Source organism: Heterodontus francisci, chromosome 4, assembly GCF_036365525.1.
Source record: "Heterodontus francisci isolate sHetFra1 chromosome 4, sHetFra1.hap1, whole genome shotgun sequence".
NCBI lineage: Eukaryota > Metazoa > Chordata > Chondrichthyes > Heterodontiformes > Heterodontidae > Heterodontus > Heterodontus francisci.
In genome coordinates, this window is record NC_090374.1 from 100099538 (window position 1) to 100126810 (window position 27273).

General features: G+C 42.2%; 1 protein-coding gene across 1 annotated transcript in view; it reads left to right on the forward strand.

Moving 5' to 3' along the window:
• The first annotated feature begins 487 nt into the window (after positions 1–487).
• LOC137368693 (uncharacterized) overlaps positions 488–27273 on the forward strand; it is a 38984-nt gene continuing 12198 nt past the window's right edge. The window contains exons 1-7 of the mRNA XM_068028855.1: positions 488–562; positions 13478–13577; positions 16986–17162; positions 20239–20418; positions 22776–22918; positions 24379–24523; positions 26544–26764. Of these exons, the coding sequence (XP_067884956.1) occupies positions 13494–13577; positions 16986–17162; positions 20239–20418; positions 22776–22918; positions 24379–24523; positions 26544–26764 (950 nt within the window). The 5' untranslated portion in view covers positions 488–562; positions 13478–13493. The remainder of the gene's footprint in view (positions 563–13477; positions 13578–16985; positions 17163–20238; positions 20419–22775; positions 22919–24378; positions 24524–26543; positions 26765–27273) is intronic.

Here is a 27273-nt window from a genome sequence, read left to right on the forward strand (position 1 = left end):
ATTAACTAATAGCAAGGCCATTACAAACTTCTAGCCTAGGGTAGGGGCCCAGGATTCCCAGCCTTCCCTCCATGGTCGTTATCTGAGATTCGTCCTCACTGGCCTAACAGTTCCATGAAAAATAGATATCCACTTCCTGACCCCAGAAAATCTGCAAGGCCTACAGCGGGTGCAATTGCAGAATAATTGCCTGCATCACAGGCACCTGGATCTGCAGAGCCCCCATATTTATTTTTTGCTTATGATAAACTGCTTTAAGTTAAATAAAGCTAGAGTGATCGACAAAGTGTATTGTTCCCTCTTGTTTATTTTGCTTCTTACTACTGTGTTTTTGACCCAAAGTCCTCAGTGCCTTATTAAATACTGACGGGCTGGAGTGTGCTGTATCATCCTTTGATCGGTTATCCTGTGAGAGAACAACGATCAGCTTCAGTAACTCTGTGCATGATAAGGCCAGCGTGAACTCCTTTCAAGACAGTGGAAAAAATACTGGATCAAATTTCACAGTGAACTGTGCAGAAGATCCATCTAGAGCCAAGTTTCAGAAGAAGTTACAGCTGCCGTAGGTGTTCACTGACACTGTCTCCCAAAGTAATAGCAATCTTTGCTGCTATTGTCACAGGATGTGTTCAGTTGTCAGGTGCAAAAGTTTAGCAGATTCATCTTTTCCACAGCTTTCTATCTTGGACAGTTTTAAGCCCATTTCAGAAATATCAGTTTTACTATTCATTTCTAAATTCTGGACAGCTGGATGCACAATGACCAGCTATTCTATCCCTCTAAATAGCATTTTATTCAGCAGGCTACTGTCATCCATCCAGGCTGATATCAAATGAACCAAAAAATACACATATGGTTTGTATCGTGACAGTGTTTGACATGTACTGATAACTTGTATGACAAAATTAGAAATGGTGATAGAATAAAAAGACATTCTTTCTGCTTGTCCCCTTTCTCAGCTGGAGATAAATAATGAAAAGCTTATAAAAAACGTGAAGGAGTTGACACAATGCAAATGTAAAAAATGAACTAATTGTGCAATGTGTAATGAGACAGGGTTAATTAGTAGTCTTATTGTAAAGATCCTGTGGGGAAGAGTGATCATAATATGCTAGAATTTTATATTAAGTTTGAGTGTGATGTGGCTAAGTCCAAAAATAGGGACTTAAATTTAAACAAAACCAATTACAGAAGTATGGGAGGTGAGTTAGCTGCTGTTGATTGAGAAATTAGATTAAAAGATATGATGGTAGATAAGCAATGGCAAACATTTAAAGAAATAATTCATAATTCTCAACAAATATACATGAATATAAAAACTCCACTGAAACAACCATGGCTAACGAGAGAATTTAATGATAATATTAGATTAAAAGAAGAGGCTCACAATGTTGACAAAAAGAGTAGCAAGCCTAAGGATTGAAAATATTTTAAAAATCTGGAAAGGAGGACCAAGCAAGTGATTTTAAAAAGGGAGGAAATAGAATATGAGGGTAAATTGGCAAGAAATAGAAAAACAGATTGTAAAAGCTTTTACAAGTATGTCAAAAAGAAGAGATTAGCAAAAGTAAACGTGGGTTCCTTAGAGGCAGAGACAGGGGAAATTATAATGGGGAATAAGGAAATGACAGAGACGTTAAGCAAATAATATGTCTCTGTCTACACACTAGAAGACACATAGAACATACAGGAAATTCTGCGGAACCAAGAGTCTAATGAGAGTGAGGAACTTAAAGTAATTAATATTAATACAGAAAAGGTACTGGAGAAATTAACGGGGCTAAAAACTAACAAATCGCTTGGGCCTATGGCCTACATCTGAGGGCTTTAAAAGAGGCTGCTGCAGAGATAGTGGATGCATTGGTTTTGATCCTACAAAATTCCCTAGACTCTAGAGCAGTCCCTATGGATTAGAAGATAGAAAATGTAATCCTGCTGTTCAAGAAAGAAGGGAGAGAGAAAACAGGGAATTATATACCAAATAACCTGACATCAGAAGTAGGGAAAATGCTAGAATCTATTACTAAGACTATGGTAACAAGTCACTTGGAAAATCACAATATGATTAAGCAGAGCCAAAACAGTTTTATGAAAAGGAAATTATGTTTGACAAATCTATGAACGTTTTTTATGGTGTATAAGGGTAGATAAAGAGGAGAACCAAAGGATGTAATATATTTGGATTCTCAGAAGGCATTCGATAAGATGCAGATTTTTGGCCCCACATTTTTGTCGTTCAGCTGTATTGATTATATTGAGTTGAACGAAGCACACTGTTATTAATATGCAAATCGACGTGCGACTTGTGGAAAGAAAGACACATTTTGAATTGCGAATCGCCAAAAGTTGCTGCACAATTTGTGCTGCTCTGCCATTAGCTTCACAAAAATGGCATCTCATACTTAACCTCCTTGTGACTTTCATGAAATTGCTGCATTTCCACATTAATTGCCCATTAAACTCACCACAGAAAGTGAAGGTCAGTAATTAAGAGCATAAGTACCCTTTTGATGACGTGATAATTATTAATGATTACCAATCAACTCTGGCCCAGAAAGTGAACAATTGAAGTGCGGAATCTCATTCCTTTAGGTAGTGGTTTGTATCTTTTAATAATACCAAACTCAATTATTTTTTTAAAATCTTACTTTTCCTTCTGTCTCTTTTTATCTCTCTTTTAACCCAAGCTTTCTTTCCTTCACTTTACTTCTCTCTCTGTACCTGATTTTAAATTGAATTCACACACTCTACTTCACTCTCCTTCTCAGTCCATCCTCTGATTATTTTTCAATCCTTTAATCTTATTGGTTAAGGAGATACCCTGTTGAAACCATCATTCATCTAGGCCTGCTGCCCTTGTCGCATGGTTATCAGCTCGCACTTCCAGCAGCTTAACAAGGCAGAAAAAATTTGAGGTGAAGGTTGCAGGAAAAAAATTTAATCGTGCATGTTGTGAGTACAGCTAAAGTATTCTATTTCAGATTTCAGATCGGTGATTTCAGAAGGGATCGGTGCTGGGACCCTTGCTGTTTGTAGTGTACATTAATGATTTAGACGTCAATATAGGAGATATGATCAGTAGGTTTGCAGATGACACGAAAATTGGTGGTGTTGTAAATAGTAAGGAGGAAAGCCTTAGATTACAGGACGATATAGATGGGCTGGTAAGATGGACAGAGCAGTGGCAAATGGGATTTAATCCTGAGCAGGGCGAGGTGATGCATTTTGGGTGGACTAACAAGGCAAGGGAATATACAATGGATGGTAGGACCCTAGGAAGTACAGAGGGTCAGAGGGACCTTGGTGTACTTGTCTATAGATCACTGAAGGCAGCAACACAGGTAGATAAGATGGTTAGGAAGGCATATGGAATACTTGCCTTTATTAGCCGAGGCATAGAATATAAGAGCAGGGAGGTTATGATGGATCTGTATAAAACTCTAGTTAGGTAACAGCTGGAGTACTATGTACAGTTCTGGGCACCACACTATGGGAAGGATGTGATTGCACTGGAGAGGGTGCAGAGGAGATTCACCAGGATGTTGCCTGGGCTGGAGCATTTCAGACTGGATAGGCTAGGGTTGTTTTCCTTAGAGCAGAGAAAGCTGAGGGGGGACCTGATTGAGGTATACAAAATTATGAGGGGCATTGATGGAATAGATAGGAAGAAACTTTTCCTTTAGTGGAGGGATCAATAACCAGGGGGCATAGATTTAAGGTAAGGGGCAGGAGGTGTAGAGGGGATTTGAGGAAAAATTCTTTCACCCAGAGGGTGGTTGCAATCTGGAACACACTATCTGAAGGGGTGGTAGAGGCAGGAACCCTCACAACATTTAAGAAGTATTTAGATGAGCACTTGAAATGCCATAGCATACAAGGCTATGGGCCAAGTGCTGGAAAATGGGATTAGGATAGGTGATTGATGGCTGGCACAGACACAATGGGCCGAAGGGCCTGTTTATGTGCTGTATAACTCTATGACTCAATGAGATGAGTACATTTTAAGCAGTTGTCAGCCAATTAAAATTGGGGTATGTAAGTACAGGTTAGGTTGATGTTGTCTTCATACAAATATAACAGCTCGTATTTATACAGCACCTTTACTGTGGCAAAACATCTCAAGGCACTCCATAGGGGTGTTATCAAACTGAAGTTGACACCGAGCCACAGAAGAAGAAATTATTTAGATGGCCAAAAGCTCGGTCAAACAGATAGGGTATTAAGGAGAATCTTATAGGAGGAAGAGAAGCTGAGAGGTTTAGTGAGGGAATTCCAGAGCGTAAAGTTTTGGCAGCTGAAGCCACAGTCCCTAATAATGGAACAATTAAAATCGAGGATGCTCAAGGGGCCAGAATTGGGGGAGCGCAGATATCTTGGAATGAGGTGAGGCTAGAGCAGATTACAGAGATAGGGAGAGGCAAGGACATGGGGGAATTTGAAAACAAGCATAAGAATTTTAAAATCAAGGCATTGCTTAACCGAGAGCTATCGGTCAGTAAGCACAGTGCTGCTGGGTCAACAGAACTTGGTACAAATTAGGACATGGACAGCAGTATTTTGGATGACCTCACGTTTACAGAGGTAATGGGAGGCCGGCCAGAAGTGCATGGGAATAGTCAAGTCCAGTGGTAACAAAGGCAGGGGTGAGATTTTCAGTAGTAGATGAGCTGAGGGAAGGGCAGAGTCGAGTGATGTTACAGAGGTGGAATTAGATGTCTTAGTGATGGTGCAGATATGTGTTTGTAGATATGCGGTGAGGTGAGAGTGACTGCCCTTCACATCAAGGTAGCATTTGACTGAGTGTGGCATCAAAGAGCCCCAGCAAAATTGATGTCAATGGGAATAAGGGAAAAATTCTCCACTGGTTGGAGTCATACCTAGCACAAAGGAAAATGATTGTGGGTGTTGAGGGTCAATCATCTGAGCCCCCAGGACATTGCTGCAGGAGTTCCTCAGGGTAGTGTCTTAGGCCCAACTATCTTCAGCTGCTTCATCAATGACCTTCCCTCCATCATAAGGTCAGAAGTGGTGATGGTCACTGATGATTGCACAGTTTTTACTACCATTCGCGACTCCTCAGATACTGAAGCAGTCTGTGCCTGCATGCAGCAAGACCTGGACAACATTCAGGCTTGGCCTAATAAATGGCAAGTAACATTCGCCCCACACAAGTGCCAGGCAATGACGATCTCCAACAAGAGAGAATCTAACCATCTTCCCTTGATATCACTTACCTGGAGAGAGTCGGAAGAGGCAGCGGCGGACTTGCGAGGAACCTACTAGGCAGAGAATAAATTCAGACCCAGGCATGGGGCCTTCACTTATTTGGAGGGAGTCAAGAGAGGTGGTGGCAGCAGCAGACCTGCGAGGAACCTACCGGGGAGAGAATAAATCCAGACCCTGGCTCGGGGTCTTCACTAACCTGAAGAGAGTCGAAAGAGGTGGAGTTTGGGGGAAAAAACCGTGACATCACAGGAAAGCGGTGAGTTGATCGGCTGGTGAGTTTTTGCTGCTTAGGAACTCAGTCTAAACAACTGGGAGTTTAAAATGTAAAAAATATTAAGTATTAATCACAAGTAACAAGTGGGTGGCTGGTGAGTCTTTTATTTTTAAATAACGTTTATTTTGAAATATGTTTTATTACTATTGGTGAGGTTATTGTTTGCGTTTTAGTATTGGTAGGGTGTATTTAATAGTGGTAAGGTAGATTAGTATTGGTAAAGTTTAGTATTAGTAGTAAGTTTATTATTACTATTGGTGGGGTTATTAGTAGCAGCAGGGTTTATTAGTATCTGGATTAATTTGCAGTACCAAGGTTTATTATCCAATAGATAGAGGAATGGCAGGGCTTCGCCAACCTCAGGTGCGCATATCCTGTACTATGTGGAAACTGTAGGACGCTTCTTGGGTCCTGGATAGCCATATGTGCAGGAAGTGCCGTCAGTTGCCACAGCTTGAGCAACATCCTAGGGGTTACTATTGACCAAAAACTTAACTGGACCAGCCATATAAATACTGTGACTACAAAAGCAGATCTGAGGCTGGGAATTCTGCGGCGAGTAGCTCACCTCCTGACTCCCTAAAGCCTGTCCACAAGGCACAAGTCAGGAGTGTGATGGAATACTGTTCACTTGCCTGGATGAATGCAGCTCCAACAACACTCAAGAAGTTCCATACCATCCAGGACAAGGCAGTCCACTTGATCAGCACCCCACCCACCACCTTATGCATTCACTCCCTCCATCACCGGCACACAGTGGCAGCAGTGTGTACCATCTTCACTGCAGCAACTCGTCAAGCTTCATTTGAGAGCACCTTCCAAACCTGCAATCTTTACCACCTAGAAGGACAAGAGCAGCAGCCCAATGGAACACCACCACCTGCAAGTTCCCCTCCAAGCCACACACCATCCTGCCTTGGAACTATATCGCTGTTCATTCGCTGTTGCTGGGTCCAAATCCTGGAACTCCCTTCCTATCAGCACTGTGGGTTTACCTGTGCCAAAGATACTGCTGCAGTTCAAGAAGGCTGCTCTCCACCTTCTCAAGGACAACTAGGGATGGGCAATAAATGCTGGCCTTGCCAGTGATGCTTACATTCCATGAAAGAATATAAGATAAGCTCATCTTGGGATCAAATATGACACCAAGGTTGCAAACAGTGTGGTTCAGCCTTAAACAGTTGCCGGGGAGAGAGATGGAGTAAGTGTCAGGAACAGAAGAAAATGGCTTCAATCTTCCCAATATTTAGTTGGAAGAAATTTCTGCTAATCCAGTACTAGATGTCAGACAAAAAGACTGACAATTTAGAGTCATTAGAGGGGTTGAGTGAGGCGTGGTGAGGTACAGCTGGATATTGTCAATGTACATGTGGAAGCTGACGTTATGTTTTCGGTTGATGTCACCGAGGTGCAGCATGGAGATGAGAATAGGAGGGGACCAAGGATAGATCTGAGGGGACATAAGAGGTAATGGTGCCATAGTGGGAAGAGAAGCCATTGCCGGTGATTCTCTGGGAACGACTGGATAGATAAGAATGGAACAAGGAAAGTCTAGTCCCACCCAGCTGGACGACGGTGGAGAGGCGTTGAAGGAGGATGTTGTGGGCAATTGTGTCAAAATCAGATAGATTGAGAAGGAAGTGCGAGGATAGTTTACCTTTGTCACAGTCACATAGAATGTCATTTATGATTTTGATAAGAGCAGTTTCAGTACTGTGGTGGGGTAGAAACATGATTGGTGGGATTCAAACATGGAGTTGTGGGAAAATGGGCACAGATTTGGGAGGTGACAACACATTCAAGGACTTTGGAGAGGAATGAGATGTTGGAGATAGGGCAATAGTTTGCAAGGCCGGCTGGGTAAAGCGTTGTTTTTTTGTGGGGAGGTGTGATGATGGCAGATCTGCAGGAGAGGGGGTCAATTCCTAAAGCGAGAGAACTGTTAACAATGTCAGCTAACGGAACCAGGAAGGAAGCTGTATAGTCAGCAGTTAAGCGGGAATAGAGTCAAGGAAGCAGGAGGTATTTCTCATCGACAAGATAAGGTCAGAGATCCTCATGAGGAGAGATAGGAGAGAAACTGGAGAAAAATGCGAGTTCAGGTCTAAGGAATGGGAAACATTAGAGAAACGCACAGGACAAGATAAGCCATTGTGGTCCATCTGGCCGGTTCCATGACTACAAAATATCATCCCAAGATATCTCTCAACCTCTCTATCAAATTTTTCTCCAGGTACATATCCAACTTTCTCTTGAATTTGCTAATACAATCAGCCTCCACTACCTGCCTCAGCATTCAATTTTATGCACCTACAGCATTTTTATCTTTCCTCTTCTAAGTTGAGGCTATTTGTTCTTGTCATAAACACTGATAATGATATCCTTTGAATTTTGTATGTCATTTTCATCCAAACCACACTCCTCCACTTTTTCTCCCCACATGTCACCTCTTCCCCTGACCAAGATAATCTGTAACAATGCCACTGTCGTGTTTGATTCAACAAGTTAACCATTCTGTACATTTTTTTTTGTCCTGGATGCATCCACTACCCTCTTTCTCCAATGAAACAAATGATGTTTAGAACTTGCTATTCATCTGGTTATAAAAACATGGGAACATGAGTAGGTCATTTAGCCCCTCGAACCTGACCCAGCATTCAATGAGACCATGGCTGATCTGATAAACCTCCATATTCCCACCTTCGCCCAATATCCCTTAATAGCTTAAAATCTATCAATGTCAGATTTAAAATTAATGATTGACCTCGCATCAATTATCATATGTTGAAGAGAGTTCCAAACTTCTACCACCCTTTGCTTGTAGAAGTGTTTCCAATTTTCACTCCTGAAAGCTCTGGCTTTAATTTTTAGACCATGTCTACTAATCCTAGACTCTTTAATTCTACTCTATCTGTTCCCCTTGATACTTTGAAAATTTCAATCAAATCAGCCCTTAACCTTCTAAATTCCAGGGAATGCAATTTTAGTTTGTCTAACTCCAAGTATCATTCTGGTAAATCCGTGCTGCATTTTCTTCCTAAGTTGTGGTGCACAGAACTGAACACAGTACTCTAGGTGTGGTCTATCTAGGGCTTTTCACCATTTAGAAAAGTACTCTGATCTGTCCTTTTTATCTCTCCAAAGTTGATGACCTCACACTTGCGGCCATTGAAATCCATTTGCCACAATTTTGCCCATTATTCCTATTCTCTGTCTCCTAATGCTCAGCCAGTTTCCCAAGCAGGACAGTAATTCACCTTCAATTCCATGAACTTCAGCTTTAACTAACAGTCTCTTATCGGGGGCTTTATCGAGTGCCTTCTGGAAGTCCAAACAAATAGCAAACTTAGACAATCCCTTGTCCACATCTATGCTGGCTCTCTCTATTCAGCTGAAAAATTTCACAGTGTTCAGTCACTCTATCCTTATTTATAGACTCTAGTAATTTCCCAACAATAGATGTTAGGCTAACAAGAATTAGAACATTACAGCGCAGTACAGGCCCTTCGGCCCTCGATGTTGCGCCGACCTGTGAAACCATCTGACCTACACTATTCCATTTTCATCCATGTGTCTATCCAATGTCCACTTAAATGCCCTTAAAGTTGGCGAATCTACTACTGCTGCAGGCAGGGCGTTCCACACCCCTACTACTCTCTGAGTAAAGAAACTACCTCTCACATCTGTCCTATATCTATCACCCCTCAACTTGAAGCTATGTCCCCTCGTGTTTGCCATCACCATCCGAGGAAAAAGACGCTCACTATCCACCCTATCTAACCCTCTGATTATCTTATATGTCTCTATTAAGTCACCTCTCCTCCTCCTTCTCTCCAACGAAAACAACCTCAAGTCCCTCAGCCTTTCCTCGTAAGACCTTCCCTCCATACCAGGCAACATCCTAGTAAATCTCCTCTGCACCCTTTCCATAGCTTCCACATCCTTCCTATAATGCGGTGACCAGAACTGCACGCAATACTCCAGGTGCGGTCTCACCAGAGTTTTGTACAGCTGCAGCATGACCTCGTGGCTCCGAAACTCGACCCCCCTAATAATAAAAGCTAACACACCATATGCCTTCTTAACAGCCCTATTAACCTGGTTAGCAACCTTCAGGGATTTATGCACCTGGACACCAAGATCTCTCTGTTCATCTACACTACCAAGAATCTTCCCATTAGCCCAGTACTCTGCATTCCTGTTACTCCTTCCAAAGTGAATCACCTCACACTTTTCCGCATTAAACTCCATTTGCCATCTCTCAGCCCAGCTCTGCAGCCTATCTATGTCTCTCTGTACCCTACAACATCCTTCGGCACTATCCACAACTCCACCGACCTTAGTGTCATCTGCAAATTTACTAACCCACCCTTCTACACCCTCTTCCAGGTCATTTATAAAAATGACAAACAGCAGTGGCCCCGAAACAAATCCTTGCGGTACACCACTAGTAACGAAACTCCAGGATGAACATTTGCCATCAACCACCACCCTCTGTCTTCTTTCAGCTAGCCAATTTCTGATCCAAAGCTCTAAATCACCTTCAACCCCATACTTCCGTATTTTCTGCAATAGCCTACCGTGGGGAACCTTATCAAACGCCTTACTGAAATCCATATACACCACATCCACTGCTTTACCCTCATCCACCTGTTTGGTCACCTTCTCGAAAAACTCAATAAGGTTTGTGAGGCACGACCTACCCGTCACAAAACCGTGCTGACTATCTCTAATGAACTTATTCTTTTCAAGATGATTATAAATCCTGTCTCTTACAACCTTTTCCAACATTTTACCCACAACCGAAGTAAGGCTCACAGGTCTATAATTACCAGGGCTGTCTCTACTCCCCTTCTTGAACAAGGGGACAACATTTGCGATCCTCCAGTCTTCCGGCACTATTCCTGTCGACAATGACGACATAAAGATCAAGGACAAAGGCTCTGCAATCTCCTCCCTAGCTTCCCAGAGAATCCTAGGATAAATCCCATCTGGCCCAGGGGACTTATCTATTTTCACACTTTCCAAAATTGCTAACACCTCCTCCTTGTGAACCTCAATCCCATCTAGCCTCGTAGCCTGAATCTCAGTATTCTCAACAACATTTTCTTTCTCTACTGTAAATACTGACGCAAAATATTCATTTAACACTTCCCCTATCTCCTCCGATTCCACACACAACTTCCCACTACTATCCTTGATTGGCCCTAATCTAACTCTAGTCATTCTTTTATTCCTGATATACCTATAGAAAGCCTTAGGGTTTTCCCTGATCCGATCCACCAATGACTTCTCGTGTCCTCTCCTTGCTCTTCTTAGCTCTCCCTTTAGATCCTTCCTGGCTAGCTTGTAGCTCTCAAGCGCCCTAACTGAGCCTTCACGTCTCATCCTAACATAAGCCTTCTTCTTCCTCTTGACAAGCGCTTCAACTTCTTTAGTAAACCACGGCTCCCTCGCACGACAACTTCCTCCCTGCCTCACAGGTACATACTTATCAAGGACACGCAGTAGCTGCTCCTTGAATAAGCTCCACATTTCGATTGTTCCCATCCCCTGCAGTTTCCTTCCCCATCCTACGCATCCTAAATCTTGCCTAATCGCATCATAATTTCCTTTCCCCCAGTTATAATTCTTGCCCTGCGGTATATACCTGTCCCTGCCCATCGCTAAGGTAAACCTAACCGAATTGTGATCACTATCACCAAAGTGCTCACCTACATCTAAATCTAACACCTGGCCGGGTTCATTTCCCAGTACCAAATCCAATGTGGCATCGCCCCTGGTTGGCCTGTCTACATACTGTGTCAGAAAACCCTCCTGCACACACTGGACAAAAACTGACCCATCTAAAGTACTCGAACTATAGTATTTCCAGTCGATATTTGGAAAGTTAAAGTCCCCCATAACAACTACCCTGTTACTCTCGCCCTTGTCGAGAATCATCTTCGCTATCCTTTCCTCTACATCTCTGGAACTATTCGGAGGTCTATAAAAGACTCCCAACAGGGTAACCTCACCTCTCCTGTTTCTAACCTCGGCCCATACTACCTCAGTAGACGAGTCCTCAAACGTCCTTTCTGTCGCTGTAATACTCTCCTTGATTAACAATGCCACACCCCCCCCCTCTTTTACCATCTTCTCTGTTCTTACTGAAACATCTAAATCCCGGAATCTGCAACATCCATTCCTGCCCCTGCTCTACCCATGTCTCCGAAATGGCCACTACATCGAGATCCCAGGTACCAACCCATGCTGCAAGCTCACCCACCTTATTCCGGATGCTCCTGGTGTTGAAATAGACACACTTTAAACCAGGTTCTTGCTTGCCAGTGCCCTCTTGCGTCCTTGTAACCATATCCCTGACCTCACTACTCTCAACATCCTGTACACTGGCACTACAATTTAGGTTCCCATTCCCCTGCTGAATTAGTTTAAATCCCCCCGAAGAGCACTAGCAAACCTCCCCCCCAGGATATTGGTACCCCTCTGGTTCAGGTGAAGACCATCCTGTTTGTAGAGGTCCCACCTACCCCAGAAAGAGCCCCAATTATCCAGGAAACCAAAACCCTCCCTCCTGCACCATCCCTGCAGCCATGTGTTCAACTCCTCTCTCTCCCTATTCCTCGCTTCGCTATCACGTGGCACGGGCAACAACCCAGAGATAACAACTCTGTTTGTTCTCGCTCTAAGCTTCCACCCTAGCTCCCTGAATTTCTGTCTTAAATCCCCATCTCTCTTCCTACCTATGTCGTTGGTGCCTATGTGGACCACGACTTGGGGCTGCTCCCCCTCCCCATTAAGGATCCCAAAAACACGATCCGAGACATCACGAACCCTGGCACCTGGGAGGCAACATACCAACCGTGAGTCTCTCTCGTTCCCACAGAACCTCCTATCTGTTCCCCTAACTATGGAGTCCCCAATGACTAATGTTCTGCTCCTCTTCCCCCTTCCCTTCTGAGCAACAGGGACAGACTCTGTGCCAGATACCTGTACCCCATTGCTTACCCCTGGTAAGTCGTCCCCCGCAACAGTATCCAAAGCGGTATACCTGTTGTTGCGGGAAACGGCCACAGGGGATCCCTGCACTGCCTGCTGGTTCCCTCTCCTTCCCCTGACGGTAACCCATCTACCTACTTCTTTTACCTGAGGTGTGACTACCTCCCCATAACTCCTCTCAATAACCTCCTCCGCCTCCCGAATGATCCGAAGTTCATCCAGCTCCAGCTCCAGTTCCCTAACGCGGTTCTCGAGGAGCTGGAGTTGGGTGCACTTCCCACAGATGCAGTCAGCAGGGACACTCTTGGCGACCCTTACCTCCCACATTCTGCAGGAGGAACATACAACTGCCTTAACCTCCATTCCCACTATTCCAAATTCCCAACAAATCTACTGAAAAACCAAAAAAACAAAAAGTCAAAACTTGTTAGGTTAGCAATCCAACGGACAGAACTTCCTAAATAAAAAGCTTACCTTATCAACACACCAGAGTCCTTTTTTTTGGTTAGAGGAGGAGGGTGGGTGGGAGACACTACACGTGTAGTGTCTCGGGTACAGCCACCACACAAATATATACCTTTTTCCTTACCCAGCAGTCCCCTGGTCCTCCGAAAACAAAAGGGAATTCACTTTTAAACTTACACTGAAATTGACTTCACAGCTGTAAGCCCGTTCACGCACCTCCGTTGCTATCAACGCTGCAGTCACCGAAACTAAAAGCAAACTTTTAGTTTGTAAACTGGTCTATAATTTCATGCTTTCCCTCTCTTACCTTTCTTAAATTGTGGAATGATGAGCAATTTTCCAATCTGAAGGAATCGTTCCTGAATTGAGAAAGTTCCACATCAAACAGAATACTTCTGCATTGATATGCTGTGTTACAGAGCTGTGGTTATTAATGTTTAAAGCAACACTTCTCTCCTATTAAGAATGTTGCTCAGTTTCCAAAGCACTACCTGTGTATTGTGTCTTATACAGGCAACACCTTGATGACATGACCCAACAATATGAAGAAGAGCACTGCAGAAACAAACAGCAACTTGCCAAAATGAAAAATCATATTTCCTGTTTACAAAGAGTAAGTGTGCCAAATCAAGGAAATTACATTTGTCCAATTTTCCTGTTTTCCTTTTGTCTTTTTTTACCTTCACACTATTCCTTTGAAAACAGAGAGCAAGTAAATTGTAAATTTTCTCTGTCCAGGGTGTTGCTTGTTGGCAGAGATATATCTTCAGGGCAATTAATATGCTTGAATATAGTGGATATATATGTTTTATTTGAGAAACAAAAGGCTTAAGTTCTTCTGCATATGAAAATCAATTCACAACATAAACTTCCATTAAGGGGTGGCACAGTGGCGCAGTGGTTAGCACCGCAGCCTCACAGCTCCAGCGACCCGGGTTCAATTCTGGGTACTGCCTGTGTGGAGTTTGCAAGTTCTCCCTGCGTCTGCGTGGGTTTCCTCCGGGTGCTCCGGTTTCCTCCCACATGCCAAAGACTTGCAGGTTGATAGGTTAATTGGCCATTATAAATTGCCCCTAGTATAGGTAGGTGGTAGGGAAATATAGGGACAGGTGGGGATGTGGTAGGAAAATGGAATTAGTGTAGGATTAGTATAAATGGGTGGTTGATGGTCGGCACAGACTCGATGGGCCGAAGGGCTTGTTTCAGTGCTGTATCTCTAAACTAAACTAAACGTGTAGTCATTTTGTGCATCAGCAGTCATGGAACAATTTCTAACTTTTGCCCATGGTCTTACCATCATTCTGGGAAGGAATCCAGTTTAATATACAAACATAGCATTAATGCTTTTTTGGCCTGTTAAGCAATAAATAAAGACATATTTCTCATTGGTACATGTTATCTGCATGTTAATGACACCCAACACAAAGGGAGTACTAAAGCACTGGAGAAGACTAGCCCCAAGCAGAATGGGAGACTTTGTAAGAAGTGAATCAACAGTTTGAGTTCATACAGCAGGTGGATGAATCTATTGCAAAAAGTGCTTGAAGGTTAAGATGCAGGGGAGGTATTGGGGCCTCTCTTTATATCCCACTGTAACTTACAAACATAGAAAATTTACGGCACAGAAGGAGGCCATTCAGTCTATATGTCTGCACCAGCTGAAAAAGAACTATCCAGTCTAATCACACTTTCTAGCTCTTGGCCCATAGCTATGTAGGTTACAACACTTTAAGTGCATATCCAAGTGTTTTTTTAAATGTGTTGAGGGTTTCTGCCTCTACCACCCTTTCAGGCAGTGGGTTTCAGATCCTCACTACTCTCTGGGTGAAAACATTTCTCCTCAATTCCCATCAAATTCTTTAACCATTACTTTAACCAATTACTTTAAATCTATGCCCCCTGTTATTGGCCTCTCTGCTAACAGAAACAGGTCCTTCCTGTCCACTCAATCAATTAAATCTGCCCTCAGCCTCCTCTGCTCCAAAGAAGCATACTTTCCTCATAGCTAAAATTCTTCCTGCCAGCCAGCGTTCTTGGTAAATTTCTTCTGCACCTTCTCTGGTGTGATCACATCCTTCCTGTAATGTAGTGACCAGAGCTGTACGTAGCACTCCAGCTGTAGCCTAACTCGTGTTTTATACAGTTCTCACATAACCTCCCTCCTCTTATGTTCTATGCCTTGGCTAATAAAGGCAAGTATCCCATATGCCTTCTTAACCACCTTATCTGCCTGTCCTGCTACCTTCAGGGATTTGTAGACATGCAGTCTAAGGTCCCTCTGTTCCTCTACACTTCTCAGAATCCTATTATTTATTGTGTATTCCATTGTCTTGTTTGCTCTCCTCAAATGCATTACCTCACACTTCTCTGAATTGAATTCCATTTGCCACTTTTCTACACACCTGACCAGCCCATTGATAGCTTCCTGCAGTGTACAGCTATCTTCTTCACTATCAACCACACAACCAGTTTTGTGTCATTTGCAAACTTCATAATCATGCCCCCTATATTTAAGTACATAGATATATACGATGAACAGCAAGGGTCGTGGTACTGAGCCCTGCAGAACCCCACTGGAAACACCCTACCAGTCACAAAAACACTCATAGACCATCGCCCTTTGTTTCCAACCACTGAGCCAATTTTAGATTCTACTTGCCACTTGCTCTTGAATCCTATGGGCTCTTATTATACTTACCAGTCTGACACGTGGGACCTTGTCAAAAGCCTTGCTAAAATCCATGTAGACTACATCAGACACATTACCTTCATTGACTCTCCTTGTCACCTCTTCAAAACATTCAATCAAGTTAGTCAGAAATGGCATTCACTTAACAAATCCATACTGACTGACCTTGATTAATTTGTGGCATTCTAATTGATGATTTAACAAAAGATTGGTAGAAAGCCCAAAGGAGCAACATAAATAACTAGAACTTCAAGGAGGATGCCCCTCTTTTGCCATACCCAACATGTTCCATCTTCACACAATCTTGCACAGCATCTCCTTCTGAACAGTCACACATCTATCATCAAAGAACAATTGAGAAATTTCAGCAGCTGAGGCCTGAATATGCCAGAAACGTGCCATAGTAATCATGTATTAACATTATACATAAAAGTTTTAGAAAATAATGGAGTAATGGCTATGCCATTAGTTACATTACACCATAATGTGTAATCCGCCGATTGCCTCACCTAAGCCAATAAAAGTGTTTTTGTTGCTCAGCCCACCATTGCAGTCAAGGAAATTGGCAGTTTTCTGCATGTACAGCATTATTCATGCCACAGCCACTAAGGCTGAAAAGTATTGACATGAACAACCTGGAATTGACATTATTTATGGCCTTCATATGACTCTCAGCCTTGGAAGTCAACAAAGAGGCCATTAAACCTTGGAACCTCACACCGGCTGTCTGGAACTTGTTCTCGGAAGGTTTTACTTCTAATTCTGTCAGTTTTGGCAGTCTTTTCTTGCCAATTATGTCATTTAAGTTCCTGCTGATGACTGAAAACAATTACTTTCAGGATCCACTTCTTTCTACATGTTAGGAAGGTGAAAACATTGTAACCGCCTATCCACTGAGCATTCTCCTTTCCTTGATTATCGTGGCTGGCCAGGGGGAGGAGCAGAAATTTTGAGCCATAGCCAATGGCTATTCAAATCCTGTGAAGTCACCCACTTCCTGGTTTAGCAAGTCATGCAGATAACTTACTCCTGTTTTCCATGGGGGGGTCACACTGCATGCAATTCTGGTATGAGTGGTGGAACTTCTGGGACATAGCATTTGCTCTCATTATCCTGTCGTACTCATTTATGCACTGCATTTTCTGCTAGCAGCCATTGTTACCTGAATTTAGTGTGTATTTTAGAAAGGGTGTAACTCTGATGTAACTCTTGCACCCCAAATTTTGATCCACAAACCAGAGCTACTTCTGCTTCAAAACATCTCAGAATCTTGAGGCCAGTGTTCTTAATTTGACTACAATTTTGTCACTATTTTGCATATTTAATCCATAGGAACTGGACACAATCAATCAATCAAATACATCAGAGCACACAAAAAGAGGCACTAGGCCATATGAAGCCCATGTTCCTGATTCCACTCTCCTTTTCACAAGAACAGATGCAACTCATAATACCAGAGTTTTAATGAAGGGTGTCAACAATAACATAATTTCTAAAGAAAACTGCAAGGTAAGAATTACAAATTTCAATCTTAAGCTAAGAGTGAAGAATGATTCTAAACAAATTGAGTGATCGAGAGATAGATGTACTATTTAAATCAAATGTTGCTTATTTCTTCTAGAATTGTAGAGTATTAAAAATCTATCAATTCTGAAATTTACTGTGAGTGTCCATAGGTTGGGTTTGTAGTTAGATGGAGAGGGCAGCAATTGGAAGGAATGTGTGTGATACTAAATTTGCTGCCTATGGCCCTGTTCATCAGTTCCATCTTTTCCACTGAAATGCATCTTGGATCAAAATATTGCCAGCTTCATTTTACTACTGTCACGCTAGGCCTTCACCTGCCAAGAATGAGGTCCACGAATTTTGCCATGAACATTGATTTTAACTGTAGTTGGAATGAGGAAATGACTTGTTAAACAGATCAGCCATGGTTGGAAGAAACATTTACATACCAACAGACATCGAAGGTGATGAAGCACATTCCAGGGCCTGCTAAGGAGGATAAAATCCACAAGGGCGAGGACTGGTTAGACCAGCTGGTCACATGACTAACTGGCTGTTCCAGGGTTTTCTTTTGAACTGGCCACAGAGAGTTTGAACTCAGAAAGAGTGTTTGCTCCTGGATTGAGAAGATCTCTCCTGTCTGCTCCCATCTCTTTCTCACAAGCCTCTGAATCCATTGAAGACACATGAACCCCAAGAGAGAAAAGTCTCCGACAGCAAACAAGGTTTAAGAAGAATACTGGGCCCCAACAAAAAGCAAGATCTGCCTACAATCAAGGACTCTACAGTGAGCTATGCAGGTACAGCACGTAATTAGGAAAACTAATAGAGTGTTATCATTTATCATGAGGGGAATTGAATACAAAAGTAGGGAGGTTATGCTTCAGCTATACAGGGCATTGGTGAGACCACATCTGGAGTACTGTGTACAGTACTGGTCTCCTTATTTAAGGAAGGATGTAAATGCATTGGAGGCAGTACAGAGAAGGTTTACGAGACTAATACCTGGAATGGGCGGGCTATCTTACAAGGAAAGATTGGACAGGCTAGGCTTGTATCTGCTGGAATTTAGAAGAGTAAGAGGCAACTTGATTGAAATATATAAAATCCTGAGGGTCTTGACAGGGTAGATGTGGAAAGGATGTCTCTCCTTGTGGAAAAATCTAGAACTAGGGGTCACTGTTTAAAAATAAGGGGCCCATTTAAGTTAGAGATAAGGAGAATTTTTTTCTCTGAGGGTCATGAGTCTTTGGAATTCTCTTCCTCAAAAGGGGGTGGAAGCAGAGTCTTTGAATATTTTTAAGGCAGAGGTAGATAGATTCTTGATAAGAAAGGCGATGGAAGGTTATCAGGGGTAGGTAGAAATGTGGAGTAGTCAGTTCAACCATGAACTTATTGAATGGCAGAACAGGCTCGAAGGGCCGAGTGGCCTACTCCTAATTCGTATGTTCGTATGCTAGCGTGGGCGCATCATGTTTCCGCAGGCATCAACCGAATTAGAGTTTAAGTTTAATAAATTTCAACTTTTCTTCTTTAAACCTAAGAAAGCCTGTTTGTGCTAGTTTCTTTGCCTTATAATTGGAAAGCTGTGAACAAGGATACACCAAGGGGGAGCTAAAAACAGTGTGTTTAAAAATTAAACCCTGTTACGGTAAGACCAGGTGAAGACTGAGAGGGACCCCTAGACACCTTTCTCACCTGGTCGTAACACTACCTACCCCTCGACCCAAAAGCTAACCATGCAAGACCTTAAGTCACTCAATAATGCCTCAGTTGTTGCAGACTGTTTCCTGTATGATGTGCACAGTGGCAAATGAACCAAAGTTCATTAACCATTTACACATAAGTGATTCATGATTTCTGCAATTATGTAACATGTGATATTAACTGAAGCATACTTTTATAATTATATACTACTGGGTAAGATGTAAATTTATATTTTGATTTTTAAGTATATCAGAGAGCATGGATTGAGAGAAAACATTTGATTCATCAAGTACAGTTGTTCATCTTTTCAAAAGTGATTAAACAAAGTTGCAGAATATTCAGTCATTCTTGCAACCTACATTATTCATCTTTGACCAGTTGCTTTTAGAGCAAAACATTTCCTTGGTCCTAACATTGTAAAAAGTGCTATTTTCTGTTTCTGCTTTTATAACTTTCAATTGTAATCAGGGGATAATTGACATAGCATTAAATGCTTTTGCTGGAAGTTTGTTCCGTATACACCATATTCTACATGGGAAAATAATTAATTTAGGGGGAGAAATTCAGGAGTGCACATTTTTACAAATGGTGAGGTCTGAGGAGCCTCGGATACTGGATCTCGGACCTCATTATAGTGAAGATGATGCTGCGAGAGGAGGCCAGACTGGTAAGTGCTGCGTGCTGGTGCAGTGGCACGCAGCTAAGTGATGGGTTGGTTTCATGGGACCTGGTGGAGGGTTGGGTGGGTCTCAGATGGCTTGCGGAGGCAGGCATTAGGCACCAGGGAGGCAGACATCCATGGCTCAGAGAGGCCTCAGGTGCTAAGGATGGAGATCAGGGGTGAGGGATGGAGATCAGGGGTCAGGGCCAGAGCCTGAAGTCAAGGATCTCGGGATAGGAATTGGTGGCAATCAAACATGGTGATTGTGATAAGTATTAACCTTTTTATTTGCTGGCGATGTTTAAGGTTGTATTTCACTGGCCAATGTTGCAGCGAGGACATGAAGTAGACATAGAGCCCTTATTTGACTCTTGTTTATCCTTACCCAGTATGGCAAGTGATGCACATTTGGTTGGAAGTGTACATATGCTTCCTGCCTGCCATTTTGGGCCCTTGGAGAGCAGTACAACACCTGAAAAGTAGCACCATTTGGCCCAATTTAATCCCTTTAATCTCTGCATTCACTATGGGTTTGTTAATTCTATGTCATAGCCACTTGTTCTGTACTCGCAGTCCAGGTTACATTTTTTCTGCCTTTCAGTACATTTCAGTAGTTGATTCATCAATATAACTTTAAGTTGTGTTACTATCCTTTTTTTTCTGGACACCTTTTCTGCTGATTAATTCATTGGGCCCTTGCTTATGTTACAGAATGCAGTTCAAACCATGAAACAATATATTGACTTACAAAAGGCAAGATTTTCCCAGTTGATAAAGCAGTACTCTCAGCACATCACATTAAAAGAAGCAGAAAAAAATATCAAACGCCAAGTTGTTACAACAAAGTCCATCTCAGAAGTTTGTAAAAGACTGGAAGAACTATACATAAAGGTACTTTATCACAACTAAATAAACATGAATTGCCAACACCTGCTACAATTCTACATTATTAATTTCTTGCATATGATATGTGCTTCCTGTCCACAAACTTTTCTTCCTGTTGTCACAATTTTGAGTAACATATCTAATGTCAGTGTATATAATAGATGGTGTATGTGTAAACATTTATAATAGGAATTTCCAATGTAGTACTTGTAAGTTACAATCCTTCATCCTCTGGCAGGACTGTGGTGATTCCCAGCCCAACCGTTCTGTGGGTCCTCCTCAATCTGAGACACAGTTCCTTAGCCTTCTCCCCTGTCTCACACTCATTCATTCCCTTAGGCTCCAATCTTCACTTTCCTTATATAAACCTATATATGCAGTATGGCCACTGACCCTGTTCATTCTCTCCTTGCCTGTCCCAAGACACTCTTAAAAAAGCCTGTTCACTGGTCTTGAATGGGGACTTCTTTTGGAGTGCAGGGGCAGATTTGCTTAAAAGGCTTCTGTATGATTTTAGGGAAGACTATTATTTGCAGTCTAAGTAATAGGGGCTACTCCATGACTGTGGAGGAGCATTTCAGAGAATCCTTTCCCTGAACCAGCTTATAAATTGTAGGCAAAGGACTTCTATTAGAGTTTACCCACACTGACTTTAAATAATCGAGCCTTCCTGAAATCTGGAGCAAAGAAGGGAACTGAACGTTCCTGCTCCATATCCTAACCTGAATATCCATTAATTTCCTGACCATTTACCTTTTCCTCCAACTGAATACCTTTTTTAAAAGAAACTATTTTATTCCTTTGTAAGATGTGGGTGTCGCTGGCAAGGCTAGCATTTATTGTCCATCCCAAATTGCCCTTGAATGGTGGTATTGAGCAGTCTTCTTCAACCACTGGAGTCCGTGTGGTGAATTATTCCCACAATGCTGTTAGGTAGAGAGCTGATGATAATAAACCTACTCCTCACTTTTTCCTTCTCCTTCATAATGCGATCTCTCCCGAAAGCTCATTCCTTCGTCTCCCTCGCCCTTTCACTCTCTTACCCTCTTCTGCATCCGCCTAAGCGTCCTGAGCACCTGTACATCTCACTACTCATCCTTTCTTTCCTAATGCATCCCATTCCTAGTTGCATCCTTCCTGATTTGATGCCCTGTGACTCCCCATGAGACATAGCCTATGTAAGGTAGTCCACAAGTATGGTACCAGACTAACAATCCAGGTCAAATTGAATTCAATAAACCTTGAAATGTGTGGGCTGCTAGATGTTGTTAAATCGCAAATGGTTCACAAATTCCATTCAGGGAAGGGAACTTGCCACCCCCGACTGATTTGGCCTAGACATGTCTCCAGTCCCACAATATCTGGTTGATTCTTAATGCCCTTTGAAGTGGTCTAACCAGCAACGTGGCCACTGCCCAGTTCCCTTTCTGTCTCCCCTTTCTATCTCCTACCATCAGATTGCCATCACCAAGAATATGGTCTTTCCCATCACACCACTTCCAACCCAGGAGGACAAAGAGAGAAAAGCTGGAGAAGATAGGGAGCAGTAGAAAAGAAAAGAAAGACCAAACTAGTAATGTTAAACTAGGAAAATGCTGGCAATCCTTGCTTCCAGTGTTGCTTTGGCAGTAATCATGGAATATGTGACAGCTATTTTCACTCCATCATTACAAGGCAATTTGAATATGCATGCCCTATATTTGGGTGGCATATTCATTGGACACTGCCACTTCCAGGAAAAATCCCAGACACTATCACAATCAGCGAAGAGCCTGATGAATGGCTTCCTAGATGAATTACTATCCTTCTACAACGGAAACAGGGGCGGCACAGTGGCGCAGTGGTTAGCACTGCAGCCTCACAGCTCCAGGGACCCGGGTTCGATTCTGGGTACTGCCTGTGTGGAGTTTGCAAGTTCTCCCTGTGTCTGCGTGGGTTTTCTCCGGGTGCTCCGGTTTCCTCCCACAAGCCAAAAGACTTGCAGGTTGGCAGGTAAATTGGCCATTATAAATTGTCACTAGTATAGGTAGGTGGTAGGGAAATATAGGGACAGGTGGGGATGTTTGGTAGGAATATGGGATTAGTGTAGGATTAGTATAAATGGGTGGTTGATGGTCGGCACTGACTCGGTGGGCCGAAGGGCCTGTTTCAGTGCTGTATCTCTAATCTAAAAAAAAAATTAGGTGGAAAAACAGCAGAAAATCTTAACTTTAGAAATCTAATTTCAATTTAACATTATGGTTAAAACTCAATTGGACTTCATTATTACTAACTGAAGCTGTCCTAATCCCCCAGTAGATTATAGTCTTGTAATAATGCTTTAAAGTCTGTTATTCTATATCTACTTATTTAAATATTTTCAGAGAAAAAAAAGATGGAACGAGCAAACCTTGAGATTTACAAAACAAAGGATGAATCTTGCAAATACTTTGATGAATACTTTGGAAAATATTGAGGAAGAATCTGGTTTGTTCTTAATAAAACCATCGTTGTCATGGAAAGGAAGGTAAATTAGTCAGCTTAAAATGTTGCTTTTAAGCCAATTATGTAAATCATCTTGTCCATTTTAAAGCATCTAGGAATGTTCATGGGCTTGCTATCTTCCCTAGAAATCTAGTCAGGTATCTGTGTATTAAATCTCACTTGTGTTTGAATAATTTATCAAATATCCCATGCCAATTTAGGAACCAGTGACTGTACATCTGATCCATCTGCTCTACCTACTTGTCCGGAGTATTGTGCATTTGACGTCTTTAGTCTGCTGAGGCAACATAGATCAGAAACATTGATTCCTCAGACTGGCTTGAGAACTATTTCTTTCTTTCTGCCTTTCACTGTTCCTACTTCAGATCAAGAGTCTATCCAAAGCCTCTGAATAAAATCTGAATCCTTAATACTACTATTAATCCTGCTGTCAAGATATCTATCCTATATTATAGTACAAAAAAGTTAAATCCTCTTTTTGTAACGCAGACCCTGTCATAAGCCCACACTTCCAACCTCAATACTTTCCTAACTAGGCTCTCTTCAGTGGCTTCAGCAAGATCTCATTAACAGTTTCCTCTGTAATAATGAGACTAACCAAGCCTTTCCACATTGGCTCCAACTCTAGTTCCACCTCTATGCCTGCAGATGCACAAGATTTTTTCTTATTTGCCCCAATTTGCTCCCTTTTTTTATTCCTCTTTTCCTGAATACAGTGACTCATGCTGGGATATACCTCCCTGGGTAGTGCCAACTCTCCAGTATCTCATTCAAGCAGTCATTTTTCAAAATTGAGAACAGGAAGTCAATGTCAGAATGTTTTTGCCACACTTGGACACTTTCCCAGCAGGGGTTGTTGCAAAGCAATTAGAAGCTGGATGATTTTTTGCTTCCTTATTTATAGTTTCTGAAGCCTGTTGTTACTGTGTTCACATATTTCAGTACAGCACAGTGATGGACCCTTGATTCCTGATCTGTATATTCAATGCCACATCAAATGGTTTGAAATTTGAGCCAAAAGCATAGCTTCCACTGGCTTTCTTATCAATTGCTGCACTTTGCTTCATTAATGGCTTACCTAACCTCCTGTTTGGCATCTTAGCCAATCAAATTATTGCTTGACCAGGAACGGATTCCTCCAACACCACCATCTAAAAAAGATTGCTGTGAGGGGAAGAAGGTGCAGAACCAAGCCAGTATTTTTCAAACAGATCCACCTTATCAGAAAATTGAACGGAGTCCTGTTTCGCAGGATCGACTTTCAACTGCAGGAAGCATCAATGTTTTTACACAAAACAAAATGATACCATATGCCAGCATTTCCACCTCACTTATAAGCAGATCTTATTCTTATCCCACTATCCATTAAATGTAGTTGGGTTTGTTATTTTGTATATTTTTATATATTTTAATTGTGTAATCTTATATATTATACACCAGGAACTCGTTTTTGAAAAATAATTTTACTAAACTTGATTTTAGACCTACTTCCAAGAAACACAAGTTTAAAGTAAGTGTGCGTCATCGACTACCAATAAAGACAGAACAGATGCTTCGAGTACCTGCACCTTCTTTGAGATTTTCTGAACAAATCATCACATCTTCAGGCATCAGAGCCTCAATGCCGGTACTCTTATTTGTTATTTTAAAAACATATCAATGAAAAGAGAACCAAGTGCGGTATAATTGTATTTATGAACAATTGTGAAAAATATAGCTTGCATTTATGTATCATCTTTAGGATGTCCCAAAGTACTTTTCAGCTAATTAAGTATTTCTAAAGTGTCATCACTCTGATAATGTAGGGAAACACAACAGCCAATTTTCACACAGCAAAGTCTTACAAAAATCTGTATGGGGGTTGAGATGGCGATTGGGATGGGGCTCAAGGTAACGGTTGACACGAGGGTCGCAGCAATGAGGTCGGGATGAGAGGTGGTTGGCAGCAGTCCACTTTTTTAAAATGAAGCTAGATGGAGCAATCCTGGCCCTCCACATTCAGGTAATTATTTTTTACAAACTTTTTTTGATGGCAGCCTGCAGAGATCCCTTTGTGGTCCAGCGCCAGCTATATTCAGGACAACCCAATTTTGCACAGGAAACTTCAAACAGGTGTTAGGCCCCTTATTTGTATATACAAAAATCCCAATGCCTGCTTTCGGTGTGGGTCCTGGATGCCTATTTTTTGCCTATACCAATACAGCAGGGGCTGCACTTCATTCTTGCCATATTGAAGGCTTAGGTTTTTGTTTCGTATCTGAAAAATAAGTCAAATTTATTGTTAGGAAATCTCCTGAAGGTTGGGATTCTATAGGCCCGCCGCCAAAAACGTGGTGGCCCGAACACATGGGGTGCACGTTGCAGAGCCACCGCGATTCCAAACAGGAGGCTCATTAGCATGGCTGGGGCAGCCACCCCTCCCAATAACGTGGGGGTTGCGGGCATGCCGTCCCTGGCAATGGTGTCCGGCGCCATTGCCCAGGCGCTGGTGTCATTTGTAAAGGACGTAGAGCCCTAAATGACAAGTGAAATTTTTAAAGAGACCAGTAATTTAAAGAAAATGTAACTAATTTAAAAAGTCTTTCCAGGCCCTCTCCCACTACCCCCCAATATCAATACGTGTCATTCCTGACCTTCCCCCCCCCCAAAATACTTACCTTGATTATATGGCCTTCCCCATCTCGCCCCACCCAAAGTTCAGAACCTTTGTCCTTTACCCCTTCCCATCACCCCCTCGACTAATCAGGTAAGTTTGACCCCGCACCCCCTCCTGGACTGAGAAAATTATCTCCTCCCCCCTCCCTATAGGTGTCGTGCTTCATTTCCCCGGACGGGGATTCGAAGGCACGGCAGTGTCAGCCGCCAGGATGAAGATTGGTGCAGCAAATCAGGAGGCAATGGAACCTTCATTAATTTAGGTAGGTTAATTTATTTATATTTGGAAATTGTGGTCCCATCGCTGAGCGGCGGGGGGCCTGCCATGAGGCCTCTCCGCCTCTGTTGAGATTGGGCTGGGCCCTACCGGCGTCGGGGTCAGTGGTGGGCCTCATCCGCAGTGATCTTCATGCCCCCCACCTCCCCCCCACCCTTGCCAGCATTCCTGACGTTGAGGGCTGTATAAAATTCAGCCCATAATTTAATGATAATTTGTAGTAATTACTGTCTTTGCACTTGAGCAATGACCAAAACTGGGACGATCCCCTCATAGTTTGTTTAAACTTGAATGCAGCTGTTCCTTCCCTGAATATAAATAGTTCATTAATTTCTTTCTGATTTTCACGGTGCTTTTTGTATCAGAAGTTCTGTCTTAAATGTTAGCACTTGATTAGATAATGGGAATCTGTTATCTTTCTTCCAATGAAAATTATGAGTTTGTTATATAAAAGGGTTAAAAAGTCCCATTTTATTATGGGGTTTACCCAGTAAACTGAAATAATTGAAATCAACAGTTCAAGTATTAAAGAATCAACCACCCTTATAATTTCAGCGTCCAAATGATTCCACAGTTCAGTATTTTTCTATAACGAGCATAATAGGTAATCTTTTCTTAGACAACAAAAAAATGTACTGTAGAAGACTCAAGGTCATATTTCCCTAATGTCAAATTATAACAAGCTATCTGATATTTCTGAATGTTTTGTTTGTAGCAATTAGTAGGTCTTACTAGGAGCTACCACGAAGAGTTGCAAGATCTTCCTTCTAGTAGCAATAAAATTTTGGGGTCTGTTGAGAACTATCTTCAGGGCATATGGAAAATGCAAGTCGATAATGCAGAGTCTGGGACACCATGCAAAAAAAATTTTTTCACCACACCAAGACTTCTAGAAATGGAATTAAAAAGAATTGGAATTGCTCATCGAAATGTCAGGTATTAATACAGTTAACTAGAAATTATATAAAATATATTTTTGCAAACATTGTCCTGTAAATCGTGGAACGGAGTCAACTCCCCCTTGGCCCCTTTATTCCCTTCACCCACTTGATCCTGGCCGTCACGTGGGACTAAGTCCTTGTAATTCAGGCTCAGGCTGGGTGTTTGGGATATCGGGGTTACAGGAGAGCCACCCTCCACCTAATCCACCGGCTATGGTTAAGGGCTTAGTACAAAGAGGAGGAAACTCAGTCCTTTCTTTAACTATCAATTTACTTTATTCACATTGTTGTACAATGTAAGAATCAGGCTTATACACTTGGTTAGACAAAAGCATGCAACTCAAACTGGGTTACACAGTTTATGACAAAGCTAGCTAGAATTGATACGCACACCCATGAGGTTCCTCTGACCTTCCCTGACCTAGTCACAGAAAACAAAGGATAATACCCGAAAAAGGGGAGAGCTGACACTGGCCAGGCGTTCCGTTCTCTCTCTCTTTTACG